At 44.2% G+C, this 21,443-nt stretch overlaps 1 protein-coding gene across 1 annotated transcript; it reads right to left on the bottom strand.

Annotated features, from left to right (window-relative positions):
* Positions 1–430: 430 nt before the first annotated feature.
* On the bottom strand, positions 431–10,241 carry LOC309381203 (uncharacterized protein). The gene is made up of 7 exons (XM_081931932.1): positions 9,586–10,241; positions 9,373–9,454; positions 6,528–6,551; positions 6,292–6,354; positions 3,286–3,550; positions 1,787–1,937; positions 431–1,105 (listed from the first exon to the last, which is right to left on the bottom strand). The coding sequence occupies exons 1-7, from the start codon at positions 10,129–10,131 to the stop codon at positions 692–694; spliced, it is 1,545 nt and encodes a 514-aa protein (XP_081788058.1). The 5' UTR covers positions 10,132–10,241; the 3' UTR covers positions 431–691.
* Between the last annotated feature and the right edge of the window lie 11,202 nt (positions 10,242–21,443).

Raw genomic sequence — 21,443 nt, forward strand, 5'->3', positions numbered from 1 at the left:
ACTAAAGGACACAATGAATGATATACTACAGTGGGGAAATATACCCCGTGGAAAGAAGCCAATGTTGTGTTGCTCCCAAAGGAAGGTCAAGATGTTACAAAGACAGTACTATAGACCAATCTCATTATTAAATAAAAATTACAAACTCTTTGCCGCTCTTCTGGCAGAAAGACTAAAGAAGATTTTGCAGGTATATATACATGAAGACCAAGCAGGCTTTCTGCTGAAAAGACAGCTAAGAGATAATATGAGGACTGTCTTAAATATTATTGAATACTTACAATAGAAACAGGCTGCCTTAATTTTTGTAAATGCAGAGAAGGCATTCGACAATCTAAATTGGGCCTTTGTGTTTAAGGTGCTGGAAGAAATGGACTTTGGAGCAAATTTTATCCAAGCAATTAAAGTGATTTTTTTGAGATGAAGGAAAAGTTATTTATTATTTCAAATCATTAGAGCTGACCAACTCCAGTGGACATTAGGTAGCATACAATCTCTTCCTTCCAAAAAAAAAATCATAAAAAGAGATTAAAAGTTAAAATCACATTGACAACCTGGACTACAATGATCTAAAAGTAACACAAACTAAATCAAATATTCCCTCCAAATCCTAAAAATAATTAATCACGGGTTTGGGAATAAAACTAGATTTTATGGCAGTATAGAGCAGTTTTAGAAAGCTCAGTACGGTTTATTCTTCAGTAGTTTCCACTTCCTCATACATATGTTCATCTTCCATTCTTTTCAGCTCTCCCAGTTCTTCCCGATGTCTTATTTTAAACTCCTGGAGAGCTGCAGTTTTCTCTTCATAGTCCTGATTGACTGAGCCGCCTGGCGATTCATGGCCCAGGACAAGGTAGGCTGTGGCATCTGCCAGCATGGCTGAAACCTCGTGGGCGAGGGCCTCCAAGGACAAGGGCCGGTAAATGTCATTACTGGTTTTGTAACGTTTGTTGAAGAGATTGAGAGGCTTCAGGAAGTAGTGAGGGAGGCATTTCTGGGCCAGGGTGTGTTCCAGCAGCCCAAGGAGGGTCTTTAGAGAGGACAGCAGAGTCTCCCAGGCCTCTTTGCAGGGATGGATCTCACAGCTCCACAGCAAAAGGGTCTGCAGGAGAGGAAAGGCAACAGAACCATTCTTAGATCTTAGACTGACTGGAGGTTCAGACCTCATGACTTCCTTGGGTTGGGTGAATCATCACACATAGGTTTATGTCAAGAAGAGGTACGAAGGGAGGAATTTGGGCAGTGGTTATATGAGAGGGCAGCTGAGATTTTATGAAAGTAGAAGTCAGCAATTGATGCTATCAGGGTTAAATCATGCAAAGCTCTCTATAACATACACACCATGGCAGCAGAGGGAAAGGAGATTGCAGAAGGGAGCTACCAATTTAACATGCTCCCATGTGGGGTAAAAGTGAGTCTTTATGTACATTTATAGAATAGCAGGAAGTACTCCTCAACTTACCCATTCCCTTAAAGACCAAAGTTATAACAGCACTGAAAAAAACACTGTGACTTTCCCAGTTGGCTTCCAAAAAATCAGTGGGGGAAGCCAGATTCACATAACCAACACATGATGCACTTAACAACAGCAGAGATTCGCTTTAAAAACTTGGCAGTAAATATCATAAAATCAGGCATGATTGACTAAGCATGTCTTGCTTAGCAATGGAAATTGTGCTCATAAAATGAGGACTACCTGCATATGGGGAGTTTCAATGTATCTTCATGAGGATGAGGTGGAGGCTTAACCTGGCCTAGTGCACTGTTAGTTCAGAAGATTCACCTTAAGATGGTAGGAAGTCAAGATTTTGCCGTATTCCGGGGTCCATCTAGTCTGGTTAACAAACTTGAGCAGTCGTAAAGCTGCCCGTCTCTGCCCTCCATCAGCGTCGACTTCTTTAAGGATCATCTCCTCAGCACAGCTGAAAGACAGCCTGGTTCCGAGGGAAAATGGTGGTTAGGAATATTGTAACAGTTCTTCAAACAGGAGCTTTAGAACCATATATCCAGCTCAGGTGTCCTCCCTGTGTATCTTAAGTTTGCAGCTCACCTTCCTTCTTAACTTGGACAGAAAAAATGAAAACAATGGACTCTAGACTTATCCATAATCTGGGAAAAGATGTAGCTGCTTTAAAGAGTTCCGAAGAAGCGCTAGATTGGTACTTCTGTGCATCTGTGCATCTTTAGGAAGCGTCTTTGGTTTAGAATTGCTCAAAGTAGATGGGTCACCTGGATTTGATGGGAATTGTGAGCAACAAGTCCAGTGTTTCTCAACCTTGCCCACTTGAAGATGGGTGGAGTCAAGGGGAATTCTGGGAGTTGAAGTCCGCCTGTCTTCAAGTAGCCAAAGTTGAGAAACACTGAAGTATAAGCAGTGGTGGGATTCAGCCAGTTTGCACCTATTTGGGAGAACCGGTCAACTTTCTAAGCAGTTCAGAGAACCGGTTGTTGGAAGAAATCTCCTTTTGGTTTTTCCCACTTTACAATGCTAATCCTGTAAGGAAGGCAGGAAGGAAACATTCTGGTATTGTTTCTAGCCTAATCTGCTTACAGAAACTGCCTTTCCCATTAACTCTTATTACATTGTAACAGCTAAGGCGAAGCACCTATCAACGTGAGTGACATTGAGTTGGCCATGCCAGGGGTGGGTTCCTGCCAGTTCTAACCTCTTCTATAGAAGAGATTCCACAAATCTACAGTGCCGTTTAGATCTGGTTCCAGCTCCCTCCCCCCGCCCATCCGCACATCATCAAGATGAAGAGTGAGAGGAGGAATTCTGGGAGTCGAAGTCCGCAAATCTTAAAACACTCAAGTTCGAACACCCTTCGGATTTCTTTTCTCAAGGGTTAGAGGTGCAAGGGTCTTGTAACTTGACAGCTTTAAGACTTGCGTGCTTCAAATGCCAGAGTTTCTGAGCCAACATTTTGGTTGCTAAGCAAGAGCGTTGTTAAGTGAGTTTCACCACATTTTACAAGTTGGCCATGCCCACCCAGTCACATGACTGCCAAGCCACTTCCACTCAGTCACATGGCCGACAAGCCACTCCCACAAAGCAGGCCACACCTACAGAAGAGGTTCTAAAAATTTTTGAAACCCACCACTGGGCCATGCCCACTCAGTCACAAGACCACCAAACCACGCCTACCCCCCTGGTCATTAGGGCAGAGAACCAGTTGTTAAATTATTTGAATCCCACCACTGGCTTAAAGCAATGTCCTGCTGCACTGCCTCAGCCTTGGCCACCCCATCCCTTCCACCAAATGAGTAGGGTTTTTTTTTTACCTCCAGAATCCTCCCTTTGGGACGAGCTCTGGCCCCACTTTCTTAAGGGCTTCGACCTTCTGGAGGAAGCTCTTCTTTTCATTGCTGAGGTCACCGTCCCACCAGTCAGAAAGGTGGGTGAGATCTTCCCTCACCCATTCGTTGGTGAACTCTATTGCCTTCTGAACGGCCGGCACCAGCTTCACCAGGATAGTTTCATTCCCTTCCTTGAAAACCAATCGGATGGCTGGACCACTTAAATCCAAGGTCTCTAATCTGATGTTGCCTAGAAATGTGTCGGAGGAAAGCAGATCCATGGTATCATTTCCCAAAGTGATGCACAGCCCTGAATCCTAAATACAGGAAGTCTTCAACTTATTGGGATCAGAATGTCCATTTCTAAGTGAGGCAGTTAAGTGAGACTTGCCCAATTTTACAATCTTTTTGGTTTTTTTGCCAAGGCAGTTAAGTGGTCATTAAATGAATCCAGCTTTCCCCGTTGGAAGCCAGCTGGGAAGATTGCAAATGGAGATCACTGACCCCAGAATGCTGCAACCCTCACAAATTCATGCCAGTTGTCAAATCACCTGAATTTTTATCACACCATGGGGATGATGCAATGGTCATAAATGTTTAAAGCTGATCATAAGTCACTTTGTTCAGTGCCATTGTAATGTCAAACAGTCACTAAACAAATTGTAAGTTGAGGTCTATTTGTATTGCATTGCATAGTGGGGAAAATAAAACTAGTAAAAACTAGTTTAGCAGATCTAAAAGCTTAACTGAATAGGAAGCACGCACACACACACAAACGTCACTCTCATATTTTAAAGCAAGACAGGTGAACTGTTGGGGGGGGTCTTCGCCCAAGGACGAAGGTAAGGTAGGTACCATCTGGGATTTGAACCCTGGTCTGCCACATGAAAGGGAGTTCTTTACCTAGTACGCTATCCAGTTTTTCATAAATTATAATATACAAATGTTATGTAAATATCATACCCTTATACAAACAGTATTTGCATATAATTATGACATATATGTATGCGTGTTTGTTCATATGAATGAAAACAAAAGATTTCATTCATATGAATGAATGCACGTAGGTATATAATTTCCTTTATTCCTTCTATTGTAGTCTGCTGGCAGCCTGAGGAGCTGGCATCAGAATTGGACAGTGAGGAGATTGGGGAGGAGCATGGGCCCGTTCTGGAGTCTGGGGAAGGCAAAGAGGGGACCAGGGCCATCTGGGACTTATGTGCTGCCTCCGGAGTCTCCAGAATTGGACATCAGCAAGGCAGAGGAACAGGGAGAGCACACACGCGCAGAGCTGCCAAAAAGCAAAAACAGTTAAGACAAAAGGGGTGACTTGGGAGTAAGGCTTGGAGATGATTGGCCCCTCCCATAAGACATAAAGGAGGAGCATGTGAGCCTTTGCAGGAAGCAACTTTGTTCGTTCTGGTTGGTTTAAACTCTGAAGCTCTGTTTTGACTCTGTGCTCCATGTGGTCTTGCAAAGCTAATTGCCAATTAGGTCTTTGGCAGCGTTTCAAGGGAGATAAAGGTGGGTGCTTATCAGCCTTATCCCGAAAGACTTTGGCAGACTTCTGTCAGGACTATTTACAAAGTATTTGTGACTCATTAAGGGCTGTGAATGAACATAATTCACAGCCATTGAAATAAAAAGAGGATTTTGGGGACTAAGCGTGTGATTTTTTACTGCCTCAGGAAGCCTAGGTCAAAACACCTTCATTCCTTGGTTATCAATTTATAGCCAAGATTCCTCAGAATATTGTAGATAGCCAGAAAACAAATGAATCATCAAAAAAATCAAGACAGAGTTAGGACTTGAGGCACAACAATTATCCTACTTTGGACAAATTATGCAGACCCAGCTCTCTCGAGAAGGCTTAGAGGCCAGGAAGAAGAAGGAAAGAGAAGAAAAGGATGACCACCATCCAGGTGAATGGATTCAGTTAACATAGCAATGGAATTACCCTTGAAAGATGAAGGACCAAATTAGAGACAGGTCATTACTTAATGGCATATAATCAAATATAAGAGCATCCTTAAAATAGATTATTTGGGAACTGGAATAGTGCCCTTCCTGTTGCAAAACCTTTACAAAAGACTCACTGCCTTTGCAATCCTGTATTTTTATGTCTGGTATATATTTGTGCATAAGTACATATTTCCCATTTCTTTGTTGTGGACCTATTTAAATGTACTTCTACTTCTAGAGTGGCTCAAATGCAAGTAGCAAAATCACGTAATTCAAGGCCTCTCCTTTGAATTAAAAGTGAAATAATGTTACGATTGTTAAGTAAAGACACCAACAATGGGAATGGAATGGAACACATTTGAAATTCAAAGACAAAAAAAAAGGCCAAAAGGCATTAGATCCATTCAAAGAATCTGCCTCTAATCACCATCTGATTCATTCCTGAAAAATCTATGGAGTTTCTCAGTCATTCAGGTCATGGTTGTGCCAAAGGTGCTTTTTCAATAGGCAATGGAAAACATTTTTTTTCCTTGAAAACATTTCACTTCTCATCCAAGAAGCTTCTTTAGTTCTGATGGAATGGTAAGGAATGGAAGGATTTATATTCCTTGCAATCATCTGGTTGTTAATACTCACTCTTGAGAGTTGATGAGGCCACTTGGAGGGTACAGATAAACCTCCAAGTTAGCTCAAGTATTCTCAGAGAGAATGTTAATGACTAGATGACTGCAAGGAATATAAATCTTTCCATTCTCTACCTGTCAGAAACTAAGAAGCTTCTTGGATGAGAAGTGAAACGTTTTCAAAGAAAAACAAAGAAAGTCCATTTGCCTCTTGAAAAAGCACCTTTGGGACATTCCTGAGAAGCTAATTTCTTGCTATGCAGGGTTTCTAATAAATTTTAAATTTGTTAAACTAGGATCAGTTAATTTTTATAGAAGGGCAGCTCAAAGGATAACAAAGGAGCATGTGCTCATGATGAATGTTTCCTATTTGAAAAAAATGGGCAGTGAAAAAAGATCAACTTACCTCTTATGCTGTTAGGTATTCTGGGGACTAGGGAAGGCTTCATCCGAAGTTTGAAAACAGGATCTAAAAGTTGAAGAGGAATCTAGTATAAATTTAAGGAATGCAGTCCAGTTTTATGGTTTCATATTCTGTAATCGCTGCTTTCGTTTACTAAAACCCAATAAACCAGCGTTAGGACCACTGAAGCCCAATCCAATCCCTTAACATGTTCTCCCAATAGAAAAATATGGACTTACCATTTTGTCGAGGGTGAGTGTACTCTGGGGAGATGGGAAAGAGAAATAGGAAAAAGTCAAAATGAATAGTAGACACAAATTTCTATGGCATCTTGATATACCGATAGTCCTCCACATACAACCATTCATTTAACGACTGAAGTTGTAGTAGCACTGAAAAAAAATGACCTGCAAAAGCCAGCTGGCTGGCACGCACATGCCTGTTTTGGGGGCGTTTTTTTGGGCCTGAAAATGGCCTGGAAAAAGCCTGGAAAACAGACTAAAAACGGCCTGGGTTTTGGACATTTTTCAGGCTGTTTTCAGGCTGTTTACCGGCGCTCTGGTGCCTGTGAAGACATGCACACAGGAACCAAGAAGAGCAGCTAACAATGGCATGTGTGCCCACAGAGAGGGCTCTACATGCCACCTCTGGCACTTATGCCATAGGTTTGCCATCATGCCAACTGGCTGGGGGGATTCTGGGAATTGAAGTCCACAGGACTTAAAGTCACCAAGGTTGAAAACACTGGTCTAGATAGTCACTTATCTACCTTGAGCAGAGGGCTGGACTAGAAGACCTCCGAAGTCCCTTCCATGTGATTGCCATTTGTGACCTTCCCAGCAGCTTCCAACAGGCAGTCAATCAGGGCTGCTGGATTCACTTAATGATGCCATTCACATAACGACATCATTAATTTGCTTAATAGCTGTGCCAAAAAACGCTGTACAATTGGACACGACTCACTTAACATCCATGTTGATTTGCAATGGAAATTCTTGCCCCAGTTGTGGTTGTAAGTTGAGGACTAACAGTAGCGAGAAGCCTATACCTTTCTACCTCAGGGTTGCTGGGAATTGAACAGTGCAGACTAATAACACCAGCTATTATTTTGAGGGTAAAATTGGCAGGTTTGGAAAAGATGTGACTATTCATGCACTAAAAATCTCTAAAAGCTCTTGCCTGGCTAGGAGTCCCTAAATTTTACTCACAAACAACATTTTTGAAACATCTGGCCTCCATGCTTTCCTCTATTTGAATCAGCCTTAGTGAAAATATCAACGAAGTAGGTCACATCTGGCTTTACTTTTCTAAATTATTTCATTTAAAAGGCAAATAGGATGCTTGGTACATTGCACAATGCTAGTTTCCGCCATCATATTTATTCACAAAAATGTATCTGGATGACAGATCGTTGAATACTGAGGGTTGATAGTGTAGTGTTAGTTTTCAAGTTGTAGGAAGTATATTGATAAGGCAGAATATTATATTTTCCTGGATGTGAAAAAGGGAGAAACACATTTTAAACACTAAATTCCTACAGCTTCCTGCCCATCTCAACTTTGTCAATGGGCCATTAAGAAGGCCAAGCTAGTCCACTTTACATAATAAAGAGTTCTCCTCTTCAGCTGTGATGGGATTAAGGCAGGATAATAAGCCTTTACTCAACTGACCACATGGCATCTGAACTCAATCAAACCTGAATTCAAAACAGCCTAGAGGGTTGCCCCTGCATGGGCCCATGTGAGTCTGGCAACCAATCAGAATACATTTCTTACACAGGAACAGGAAACAGATAGGTGGGGCAGAACAGATTATAAAAAAAATCCCTGCAAGCCCTTCTTCAGCCCTTCTTCTTGTCTGCTCTTCTCCTTCTCTTCCCTTCTCTTCTTCTCCACCAACATTGAAGCATATGATCACATTTTCTGTTCAGGACTCAGGCCATGTGGTTCTGTCCAACATTAAAACCATCTTTCCAAGCAGCCTCCATGTCTCCAGTGTCTTTTTCCCCACTTGGAGCCGAACCCAGAAGGACATTTCTTCCAACAAAGTCTGCTTATCTTGAAAAGAAAGATAAAGGGCCATCTTTTCCCAGTTACATTTACCCGGCCCATCAGAGAAGGGAACTTAGAGATTTTATGGGCCTATTAAGGAGTTCCATCTGGTTTGACATTCAATTTTTTTTACTACCGGTTCTGTGGGCGTCGCTTAGTGGGCATATCAGGGGAAGGATACAGCAAAATCCCCATTCCCTCCACACTCTGGGGCCAGCCAGAGGTGGTATTTGCCGGTTCGCCAAACTACTCAAAATTTCCGCTACCGGTTCTCCAGAACCTGTCAGAACCTGCTGAATTTCACCTCTGATCTGGGGGGGGGGGGACCAAGAAGAAGGGCCCTCTCTGTGGTGGCTCCATTCCCTATGGAACATTATCTCTGTAGAAATAAGATTGGCCCCCACCTTGAGACTCTTTGGAAAGGCCCTAAAGGCAGTTTTACCATTGGGACTGGGAACCTCCAAGGTGATGTTGTTTCCTTGTTGTCACCAGGGGGTGAGGGGCAGTGGTGAAATTCCATTTTTTTTACTACTGGTTCTGTGGGTGTGGCTTGTGGGCATGGCTTGTGGGCATGGTGTGGCTTGGTGGGAGTGGCTTGGTGGGTGTGGCAGGGGAAGGATACTGCAAAATCTCCATTCCCTCCCCACTCTGGGGCCAGCCAGAGGTGGCATTTGCCGGTTCTCCAACCTACTCAAAATTTCCGCTACCGTTCTTTAGAATCTGTCAGAACTTGCTGGATTTCCCCCCTGGTGTGAGGGGTTTTGTATTGGAGTTTAATTTTCTGTAAGCCACCCACAGTTACCACGGGTGACCATATACATTTTAATAAATAAATAGTAAATGTGCTGGACGAAGGCAATGTTCCCTCTCACACACCAGCATTGCAAATTAATTTTGTGAATCTGCAAGGCGCGCTCTTTTTTTTTTTAAAAAAAGCATTCACGACATTCTCTTATTTTAACAGTATCTGGTCAGTTGTCCATTCCTGCACTGGATTTCCATTGCACTGGATAATTTTTCTGAAATGGCGCACCTGGATTCAAGGCAATCCCTACGTACTGATGAAAGTCCTTCAGGATTTGCTCTGGATCCAGATTATGATGGCTGAGACTCTCCTAGCAAAAAAAGAAAAAAGAAAACTTTTTCCTTCAGCTCAGAAAAAGACATTTCCCCCAGCAAACATGTTTCAGATTTCAGCACTAGGGGGAGCCACCCCCCCACCCCCGGCCATCCTATTGATACCTACCTGGCACATTTCTAAGTTATAAGACACAGGGTCATAATCCTCTTCCTCATCTTCGCCCAACTTTGATTTTGGCTTATCACAATAAATCTTCACATCTGCCTCCGCCACGTCCTCAATATCCACCAACATTTTGGTGCCCTGGCAAAACACCGGCAGCCCTTTGTCAGGAACATTACGGATTCCCCTGTTGCGGAAAATGTAGGTGGGGAGCTGGTGGGTGGGGCAGCTGGAGGAATTAATGGGGACGATTCTGCTCCGGAGCGCCAACTTGGAGTTATACCGTATTGGGATGAGGAAGTCAAAGTCGTTGGAAGCGTCCTCCATTTGAAGGTGCAGCCCTTCATTGTAGCTGCCCACTGGAACGGGGTCCGACGGATACAAGCCAGTGCTGGACTCATAAGCCCATTTCACAATCCTCTCCACCGTGGTTTTCACGACAAAGAAATTCTTCCCCACCAGCCATTCCTTGTTTCCTGAAAGGAAAACTGTTCCAGCATGGAATTCCTGCAGGATTCTCTCTTGCTCACTTAGGTCGGCGTTGCTCATTTTGAATTTTCCTCCTCAATTCTTCTTTTTTCCGTTTCTTCTCCGAAGCCCTCCGCTCAGTCCCTCTGGGCTTCCTTTCACTTTCCCTTTTCATTTCTGAGTTGCTTTCCTGTTGGTTGACAGGCTCTTTGTGACTTTTGTACTTGGCAGAAGGAAGAGAGAGAAAAAGAAGAAAAAGAGAAGAGCATTAACCCTCAAGTTGCAGGTTTTTGCTGCTTCTTAAAGTTGGGAGATTTTTTTAAAAGAACGGAACTAAGACATTAAGCAATGATTCCATATTTTACTCATTTCGCTCCTTCAAGCAAGAGAGAGGGAACTTTTAAACTGTTTTTAACTTCCTTGTTATTGTGAGGGCATTTTTCAGAACTGTTATAATATAAGCTGAGAGTTTAATAATGTACATTTCACAAATAAGAGGCAGGAATTAAGTTTCCAGCATGAGAAACAATCAGAGCTGAGAAATAGCAATAATCAGCACAGGTTGTCCTTGAGGTATAGCCGTTGTGAGGCCTGGTTATCACGGTCATAAATCGTGACAGGCATAAATAGGCTCACCCATGTGATTGACTCATGTTTACAACCTTATTTGCAGCAGTTGTTAAGGAAATGGTTTGCTATGAGCTGTTTTGCCAGAATAAAGTTTTGAACCAAACTCTCAAAAACATGGTCACATGACTGCAGGACACTGCAAGCGGTCATAAATGAAGGCCAGTTGCCAAATGGCCAACAAAGAATGCCACAAAGAAGGTGGAGCCAAGCTATTCTCCAAAAGGACCTGAAGACAGGACTAGAAGCAATGGATGGAAACTAATCAAAAAGAGAAGCAACCTAGAACTAAGGAGAAATATCCTCTTTGAATGATTAATCAGTGAAAGAGCTTGCCTCAAGAAGTTATGAATATTCCAGCACTGGAAGTTTTTCAGATATTGGACAACCATTTGTCTGAAATGGTATAAGATTTCCTGCCTAAGCAGCGGGTTGGACTAGAAGATCTCCAAGGTCCCTTCCAACTCAACTCTTCTCTTCTCATCCCTTCCCTTCCTTTCCCACTCAGTCACATGATCGCAACTGGTTATAAGTTGAGGATATATGTAGCTCAGTGTTGAACTGTGGAGTTCTTGGTGCTCTCTGAGAGCATGCTGGTTTCCTTGGAGACGTTTCATTACCCAACTAGGCAACACCATCAGTGCTAATAAGTGTACAAATAGGGAGAAAACCTCTCACTCACTAGCACTGACGTTACCTACTTGTGTAATGAAATACAAGTCAACAACCAAGAACAGAGAATACCAAGGACACCACAATAGCAAAACCATCCATACTTCAAAAAGTAGCTCAACTCTTTCTGTGTTTGCTCTTAGCAGAGTGTTTCAAACAGGATTTCTACCAAGGATCTAAAGTTCCAGAGTTCATTGTGCCCCCTTCTTCTGCTACCCAGAGACTACAGGTAGTCCTCGACTTACGAGCACAATTGACTTCAAAGTTTCTGTTGCTAAATTAGACATTTGTTTAGTGAGTTTTGTCCCATTATACAACCTTTCTTGCCTTAGTTGTTAAGTGAACGATTGCCGTTGTTAAATTAGTAACATGGTTGTTAAGTGAATTTGGTTTCCCCATTGACTGTTTGTCAGAAGGTCACAAAAGGTGATCACATGATCCCAGGCACTGCAGCCATCCTGTCAGTTGCCAAGTGTCTAAATTTTGATCGTGTGAACATGGGGATGCTGAAGGGTTGTGATAAAAAAAGATGTTGAGGCTCTAGAAAGACTGCAGAGAAGAGCAACCAGGATGATTAGGGGACTGGAGGCTAAAACATATGAAGAACGGTTGCAGGAATTGGGCATGGCTACTTTAGTGAAGAGAGGGACCAGGGAGACATGATAGCAGTCTGCCAATATTTGAAGAGCTGTCACAGGGAGGAGGGGGTCAACCTGTTTTCCAAGACACCTGAAGGCCAGACAAGGAGTAATGGATGGAAACTGATCAAGGAGAGATTCAACCTAGAAATAAGGAGAAATTTTCTGACAGTGAGAGCAATCAACGCATGGAACAGAAGTTGCCTTCAAAAGTTGTGGGAGCTTCATCACTGGAAGCTTTCAAGAAGAGACTGGACTACCATCTGTCAGAAATGATGTAGGGTCTCCTGCTTGGGTGGGGGGTTGGGCTAGATGACCTACACGGCCCCTTCCAACTTTTGTTATCCTCTTATTCTGAGTGTGAAAAAACACTCACATAAGTCACTTTTTACAGTGCTGCTGTAACATCAAATGTCACTAAATGAAGCAATGTAAGTCAAGAACTACCTGTATTGCTCTAAGCCAGTGTTTCTCAATTCGGCAACGTTAAGATTTGTGGGTTTCAACTCCCAGAATTCCCCAGCCATGGGTGTGGAGCTGCCAGATCTGGCCTGCAAGATTACAGGCAAACCTTAGAAGACAATCCAGTGTGTCACAGGTTCTTTTATCTATCCAAATTCGGTGGAACCCAATCAGCCAACACAGGCCCCCTTGGCCTTTAGCCAGCTCACTCACAAGCACACAAAAGGTAACATTAACAATTCCTTCCCGTACACTTCCCCAGATCTACCTCTGCACCTCTGCTCCAGAGGTGGTATTCAGCCAGTTCACTCTGGTTCAGGTGAGGCTCCGCCTACCCGCCTGCCTCAACATAGTGCACGAGCACTGCACATACACAGAAGGTGGTGTGTGGGCATGGCACATGTAAGTGAAGTGAGTGTGCACTCGCTCACATTTGTGAACCAGTGAGAAAGTAAGTGAATTCTACTGCTGCACTGCTCCTACTACTAATAGTTGACCACTCCTCTCTCTTAGCCCTAGGCTTGTGATGGCAAACCTATGGCATGGGTGTGCGCAGAGCCATATCTGAGGGCACTCGAGGTGTTGCCCTATGTCAGCTCCAGCACGCGCCTTACAAACGGCAGGGAGAGGACGTTTTCGCGCTCCCCAGGCTTCAGGAAAGCCTCCGGAGCCTGTGGATGGCAAGAAACGGGCCCAACAGGCCTACCGGAATTTTGGAAATGAACTTTCGGTATGCCTGTTGGACCGTTTTTCACCCTCCCCAGGTTTCAGGCTTTCCTGAAGCCTGGGGAGTGCAAAAAACAGCCAATGGACCAACTGGAAGTCCAGAGGATTCAGTGAGGCTTGCGTGCATGCACGTGAGGAGGGGGGCACCGGGGGGGGGGTTGTGTGGACATGCACCAGGGAGAGGGCATTGCATTATGGGTGTGGGCAGACACGCACATGCTATCATACGCGCACGCACCCTTTTGACACCCGAGCAGAAAACTGTTTGCCACCACTGCCCTAGGCTGCTTCCATTTACTCTATGTCCACAGAGTAAGAGAAATCACCTCCCTGTTCTGCCTCAAGCGTTGTAGGCTTGCTCGGGGCATGCAGTTAACTCCACGCTTAGGACTCTCTTTCGGATCAAGTTTATTATCAGGCATTCTTAATAGCAAAACTTTTCAGTGTTAAGATACTTCTGACTTCCATGATCTGTCCCATCATGTAGTGTAAAAAGATGATGATTTCATTCCTGTGTTGAGCGGAGATACAGATAATACTACTCAGGTTCACAAAAGCATTTAAACTGCCCGGCTATAAACGTTGGATGTGGGCAAGATGCCCCAGTGGCCAATCATAAACAGAGATGTGATCACCTGTCATGGAACTACATTTCCCATAAGGCAGTCTCTGCCTACATTTCCCATGAGGTAGTTTCTTAAAGGAGACAGTTCTTAATTCCTACACTAGCTATATACTGCTGGGACAGCACACTCCCCTCTGGAACAATTCGAACACAGGAACTACTACACAACACACACACACACACACACACACACACACACACACACACACACACACACCCAGCTACTTTTCTGCTGTTTTTATAGTGCTGGTGGCTGAGCATCTTTGCTTGGAGAGGGGCCTTAAAGGGGCAGAGCAGCCTCATGGCAGCTGCTAGCCATTTTTCAGGCTACACAAAGCGATACAGAAACTTCCAACTTTGCTACCCCCTAGTGGCTACCAAAGACAGCCAGTTTGGTATACAGTACGTGTTAGATTGGGTAATGGATAGGCACACACAGGCTTAACTGTAACAACAGCTCTTTATTATAACACAACAAGTGAGAACAATCAAGGTTGAGTCTGACAGCAGCCCTTTTATAGGGAGCTGTCAGACCCTTTGACCAATAGGATTAAACCTCTGTTCCCGCCGGGAGAGAGGACCTTGGTGGAAACCACTGTAGTTGGCATAAGTATCTAACACTCCTCCCCTTTTAGATGGAACAATCCTACTGGTAACGTAGTCACGCAGGTAGGCGGGCTTTTGTGTAGCTCTGCCTGACCTGCGCAGTTCAGTAGGAGGGTTTTCCCTGGACAGGTTGGACGGACCTGTTTGCTCCGCAGCTCCACTTGGTGGCAAGTGTCCTGGAGTCAAATGATCACTTTTTGCGACTTTTTGACAAGCAAAGTCAAGGGGGAAAGCCAGATTCATTTAACTATGACATGTTACTACCTTAACAACTGCAATGATTCACCTAAGAACTTTGGCAAGAAAGGCGTAAAATGGGACAAAACTCCATTTTACCAACTTAACAACTGTCTTGCTTAGCAACATACATTTTGGGCTCAATTTTGGTTGTAAGTTGAGGACTACCTGTATATACTAGTTAAAGAAAGGTACTAGGCTAGAAACTGGGAGACTAAGAGTTCTAGTCCCAATTTAGGTATAATGCCTGCTTAGTGACATCGGGCCAGTCTTCCTCTCTTAGCCCTAGGGAACATGCAATGGCAAACTACTACAAAAAAAAAAAAAAACTGCAGGGAGGGACCTGTCCAGGCAGTCAATAGGAATCAAAAACTGACTTGAAGGTCCGTGTGCTGCACACACACACACACAACACCCCCCCCCCAGATATTTTCAACTCAGGTCTGCAAAAATCAAATTAATGACTTGATTCCTCAATAGATGCCTGCTGATTTGGCTTCCAAATCTGTCTGTCTGTCTGTCTATACAGTATGTGTCTATATTTGTCCATCCATCCATCTCCATCCTCTCATCTATCTATCCATCCTTTATCACATATGATCTTCCTCGATCTATCATTTCTATCCATTAGATACCGTTACCAAATTTATTTTCTCCTCTTCAAATCATGTTCCAATTTTAATTCTATACCCCACCCTGCTCTGGAAACTTCGGATAGCTGCATCTTATCCAGATCCACAACATTTTTGAAGAGTGTGAGATTAAAGGTGAGATGTATTCTAGCATTAGGATGGAGACTCTGTGTGGATCCAGAGCTTGTACCAGATCATGAGGGTAGAACAAGAAGCAATGGGTGGAAACTACTCAAGGAGAGAAGCAACTTAGAACTGAGGAGAAACTTCCTGACAGTTAGAACAATTAATCAGTGGAACAGCTTGCCTCCAGAAGATGTAAATGCTCCAACACTGGAAGTCTTTAAGAAGATGTTGGATAGCCATCTGTCTGAAACTGTTGTGTCCAAAGCCAGACAGCACAAGCTGTCACTCAACACCTACCAGACGTCCGGATTGGCCAAAACCAGTAGGCGTCACCAGAGGGAGCTGTTCTATTTATGATTGGTTGCCGGTTTGACAGCAGCTGTATAAATAGCTGTCAAACCGGAGTTCATTGTTCTGTTATGCTAGTTACTTGTGTGTATTACAAATAAACATCAGTTCTTGTGAATCGCCTCAGGCTACTTAATTCTAAGTAAGAATATAATACTGGCGACGAAGAGTGGCAAACGTCCACGCAGTTTTTCACTAACGGAACCAAGAATTATTTTTTTCTCTTCAGAATGTCAGCCATTCCGAGTTTCGCCCATTTCTCCGCACAAAAGGAGTCATGGGAAGATTTTCTAGAAAGATTTGACTGTTTTTTGATGGCTCACGAGTTTACCGAAGTTTCTGAAGATAAGAAAAAAGGGTTTTTCCTCAGCGCGTGTGGACCTGAAATGTTCCGAATGGCTAGAGCTCTGTCTGCTCCGTTGTCCCTAAGTGCTGTTTCATGGGATGAACTTATAACTTCATTAAAACAACATTATTCCCCCGCTCCTTCAAAGATAGCGAGAAGATATACTTTTAGACAGTGTGTACAGACTGAAAATGAGTCAATTTGCCAATATGTAGCCAAACTCAGACACGAGGCGATTCCTTGTCTCTTTACTGAATTAGATGATGCTCTACTTGAGCAATTTGTTTGTGGGGTTAAAGATTCTAAATTACAGCGTAGGCTTCTAACCAAACCAGACCTGACATTCCAAGCTGCCATTGATGAGGCTAGAGCCTCAGAGTTAGCTGACAAATCTGCTGTCATCATTCAAAATAAATTCAGCACTCAGCCACCTTCTAATCTATTTTCCTCTGTTAACAATCAACTGGAACAAAACAGTGGCTTTGCTGATGACACTGACCAGATCGACCAGATGCAGTATAAAAATTACCTCAGAGGCGAGCCCGCCAAAAAAAGTAATGATGGCTGCCTGAGTTGCGGGGGCAAGCACCTCCGATCCAACTGCCGGTTCAAACAGGCTATTTGTAGACGTTGTGGCCGTCCTGGCCACATTGCAGTAGTTTGCCGCGCTGTTTTACCTGCTCAGGTTCCTCAAACCAACAGGAACCTTGACAAGCGTTTCCACAAGCCTACCCAGGTTCGCAATAATGATTGCTCTATTGTGGATGCTGATGCATTAAATGATGAATGGATCGTTCAAACTGCTTCAGAACTAACTTCAAAAGCAAAGAAAATTTTTATTACTGTTAGAATTGAGGGCAAACCCTGCCACATGGAAATTGATTCCGGCTCCACCAAATCAATAATTTCCTGGCCAGCACTCCAGCAATTACTTCCTACCATTACCAGAGATCATCTCCGTGATTCAACATGCCGCCTGCGTGACTATCAAGGGAACTTGATTCCTGTCATAGGTGTTGCCCTCGTCCAGGCTCAACATAAATCTTTTAAAGCTACATTACCTCTCGGCGTTGTGGCCAAGCCGCTCTCAACTTTACTTGGTCTTGAATGGTTCCAGCCCCTGGGACTGTCCATTGATGGCGTGAACAACATTCCATACTCTAATGACTTTGAGACTCTAATCACTGAGTTTGCTGATGTGTTTGATGACAATTTGGGTAATTACAAAGGCAAACCCATCTCCTTCAATCTAGATCCTAACGTGCCCCCTATTAGGTTGAAACCCAGAAGGCTTCCATTTGCCCTTAAAGCTAAGGTAGAGGCTGAGCTCAACAAATTAGTGGCTCAGGGAATCCTTGAGCCAGTTGAATATGGCACATGGGAAACCCCTATTGTTGTTCCTATTAAGCCTGATGGGTCTATTCGTATATGTGGGGACTATAAGTCAACAGTTAATAAGGCGCTGGATTCGAACCCATACCCCGTTCCTGTCGTTCAACATTTGTTGCATTCTCTGGGGAAGGGATGCATTTTTGCTAAATTAGACATGGCCCAGGCATATCAGCAGTTGCCTGTGGACCAGGCATCTGCTGATGCTCAGACTATTGTGACTCATAAGGGGGCTTTTCGCTGCACCAGACTTCAGTTTGGTATCTCAGTAGCACCTGGTATTTTTCAACGTCTTATTGAACGACTGCTCCAAGGGTTGGAGGGAGTGGTTCCGTATTTTGACGATGTCTTAGTTGCTGCCACCAGCAAACAGGACCTCATCATCAAAATACGGAACGTGCTATCTCGTTTCAGATCTGCTGGCCTTAAGCTCAAACGCTCAAAATGTCATATGGGAGTATCTTCCGTAGAATTCTTAGGTTTTTTAATTGATGGAAAGGGTATCCATCCCACTCCCAGTAAAGTTGAAGCCATTCATCGGGCTCCAACCCCTACTTCAAAACTGGAGTTGCAAGCCTTTTTGGGACTTTTAAATTTTTATACAATGTTTCTGCCTCACAAGGCTTCTGTTGCAGAACCCTTGCATAGACTATTAGATAATTCCTCAGTTTGGCATTGGGGCCCTAGGGAGGCCAAAGCTTTCGAAGGAGTTAAAAAACTTCTCACATCTTCAGCTGTTCTCATACAATTTAATTCCAAGCTGCCTCTAACCCTCACTTGCGATGCTTCTCCTTATGGGATTGGGGCTGTCCTTGCTCACCTATTGCCTTCAGGTCAGGAGGCCCCTATTGCATTTTTTTCTCGTACGCTATCACCTACTGAGCGTAATTACAGCCAATTAGATAAAGAGGCTCTGGCGGCAGTGGCAGGTGTTAAACGCTTTCATGATTACCTGTACGGCCACCATTTCCTATTGGTGACTGATCACAAACCCCTACTGGGGATATTAGCTGGTGATCGTCCCACTCCCCACATATTATCTCCAAGAATGCTGAGATGGTCCGAATTTTTGGCCGCTTATTCTTACAGGTTGGAGCATCGCCCAGGAAAACAGGTAGGACACGCGGACGTGCTTAGCCGTTGCCCGCTGCCGTTAAAGGCTATGGACCCGGCTCCTATTTGCCCTGTTTTAGCTGTTGAGGAACTCCAGCTACCTATTACTTCTACAGACATTGCAGCCCATTCCCATCGGGATCCTATCCTTTCTAAAATTTTAGAATGGGTTCGCAGGGGTTGGCCAGACGAAGGGTTATCTGGAGAATTTTTACCTTACGGTAGAAGGCGTTTAGAATTATCCATAGTGCAGGGCTGTCTGCTGTGGGGTCATCGAGTGGTAGTCCCTAAATCTCTGCAAACTAAATTATTGCAAAGACTGCATGAGGGCTATCCGGGAATCGTGTATATGAAGACCCTTGGCCGAAGTTATGTATGGTGGCCAGGCCTTGATGAAGCCATTACTGCTTGGGTAAACAGCTGTCCTGTTTGCCAAGCCGCGCGACCAACCCCCGCAACGGCGGAGCCCAGGGAATGGGAGACACCTAAGGGTCCATGGTCTAGGCTGCACGTAGATTTTGCTGGCCCTATACAAGGGTTAAACCTTATGGTCATTGTTGACGCCTATTCCAAATGGGTGGAAGTAATACCCATGTCCACTATAACAGCTGACGTAGCTATTAGGGTCCTTAAACTGATTTTTGCTTGCCACCGGCTGCCTGATGTTATTGTATCAGATAATGGCCCCCAGTGGACTTCGGCCTCTTTCCAAGTTTTTTTAGCCTTGTTAGGAATCCGGCAGGTACTGACGGCCCCGTTCCACCCGGCTAGCAATGGCCGAGCGGAACGCGCGGTCCGATCAGTTAAGGAAGCCCTCAGCAGAATGACTCAGGGCACATTATATGACAAAATTCAGCAATATTTACTTATTCAGCATTCCACTCCCTGTCCATTAACCAATCTTAGTCCAGCGGAGCTCTTAATGGGCAGAAGGCTTAGAACCACCCTTGATCGGTTGCATCCGGAATATAATGAAATTCCACCCGTTCCTAGAACTTACCAAACTAGGTCTTTCAATTGTGGGGACTGGGTCTTTGCCCAAAACTTCGGGGGCCATACCAAGTGGGTTCCTGCAACTATACTCGAGGTAACAGGGCCATGTTCTTATAGGGTCCTCTTGAATGACGGAAGGCAATGGCGGCGTCACATCGACCAGCTGCGCCGCCGTGAAGCCCCGATCAACCAACGTTATGAGTCTTTGCCGATTGAGGACAGTTCCTCAATATAGGTATAGGGTTTCCTGCCTAGGCAGGGGGTTGGACTAGAAGACCTCCAAGGTGCCTTCCAACTCTACTATTGTATTGTATTGTATCATGAGGAGCCCTTACCCCAGGGGTCGGCAACCTTAAACACTCAAAGAGTCACAAAGGTCCTAACTGGAAACCTCCTGTTCAATTCTGGAGCCGTCCGGTTCCCCCACCTTAGAGTCTCCTAGTGCAGCATCTTCTACCTGTCCTAACCGAAAGCCCTATCAATTGTGGAGCTGACCAGCGATAGGTAGCCGCAGCAGAGGGATGAAAGAGCCACATGCGGCTCCAGAGCCGTCGGTTGCTGACCCCTGCCTTAGCCAAATCCTGTACCCTGTTGTCATCCCTTCAAAGCAGACCAGACTAGGAAACAAAGTTGTGAATGCTAATCCAGCTTTTATTATAACGTTACAGTCACAGAACCTTGCAAATCTGAATACGCTTCCCCTCTCCCTCTATCTTTGTGAGAACAAAAGAAGGTTTTTGTCTGAGACACTTTCTCGGGTTACAGTTCTGCCCCAGACTCAGGTTTCTTTTATCTATTGTCCTGGTTGCATCTCTTCCCGCTGTTCCTCAAGGTTTGTTCCTTCTTCCCATGACATCTATTGGATGAGCTGAGCAAATGTTTTTCAAGGACATTTGAAACACCGCCCATCTTTTCTGTAGGTTCCTTTCAGGGTCTCTGGGTAGAGTTAGACGTGCAGAAGGTAAGGTTACTGTGGTCCCCGACTTACAGCCAAAATTGAGACCAGATATTCCAATGCTAAGCAAGTGAGTCATGCTTAATTTTTTGACCTTTTTGTGCCATGTTTGTTAAACAAATCCCTGCAGTTATTAAGTGAATCACCTGGTTGTTAAACACATCCAGCTTCCACCATTGACCTACCTTGTTAAAAGTTTGCTGGGAAGGTTACAAACGGCATTCAAATGACCCCAGTCATTGGGCTGCAACCATTGTAAAAATGCCAGTTGCCCAGTGTCCAATTTTGATCATGTGACTGTGACACCCTCCTCAGGGTGCCGTCGGCCAGGCAGTGTCGGCTGGTGACCCCCAGGGGGAGAGCCTTCTCTGTGGGAGCGCCTTCCCTCTGGAATGAGCCGCCCCCGGAGCTTCGCATAATCCCTGACCTCCGGTCCTTCCGACGTGCCCTAAAAAGTTGGCTTTTCCAGCAAGCCGGCCTGGCCTGTTAATTTTAATTTTAATTTATTTTAAATGTATTGGTTTTTTTTAATTCGGTTTGTTTTTTTGGATATGGATTTAATCTTTTTTAACTTTGGGGATGTGTGTTTTTTAATGTTGTACGCCGCCCTGAGTCCTTTTGGAGAAGGGCGGCATATAAATCCAAATAAACCAAACCAAACCAAACCAAACCAAACCAATTATGATTGTAAGCATGAGGACTGGTAGTAAGTATGAGGAACAGTCATGTCACTTTTTTTCAAAGGTGTTGCAACTTGAATGGTTGTAAATCGAGGACTACCTGTATAATATAGGTATCAAATTGTTCCAAGATACAGGTAATCCTTGACTTAAAACAGTTCGTTTGCACTGTTTGTTGAACAGCACAGATTGTTCGAACTTATAACGGCACTGAAAAA

The sequence above is a fragment of the Natrix helvetica genome (assembly GCF_964273705.1).
Source record: "Natrix helvetica genome assembly, chromosome: Z".
In the NCBI taxonomy this organism is placed as follows: Eukaryota; Metazoa; Chordata; class Lepidosauria; order Squamata; family Natricidae; genus Natrix; species Natrix helvetica.

Excerpts from the sequence above, each read along its gene's own strand:
- LOC309381203 (XM_081931932.1), bottom strand. The coding sequence starts at position 10,131 with ATGAGCAACGCCGACCTAAGTGAGCAAGAGAGAATCCTGCAGGAATTC. Across the intron at positions 3,551-6,291 it reads AATACCTAACAGCATAAGAG|GCAACATCAGATTAGAGACC; the intron begins GTAAGTTGATCT and ends ACACATTTCTAG. Across the intron at positions 1,938-3,285 it reads CCAAAGGGAGGATTCTGGAG|GCTGTCTTTCAGCTGTGCTG; the intron begins GTAAAAAAAAAA and ends CCTCGGAACCAG.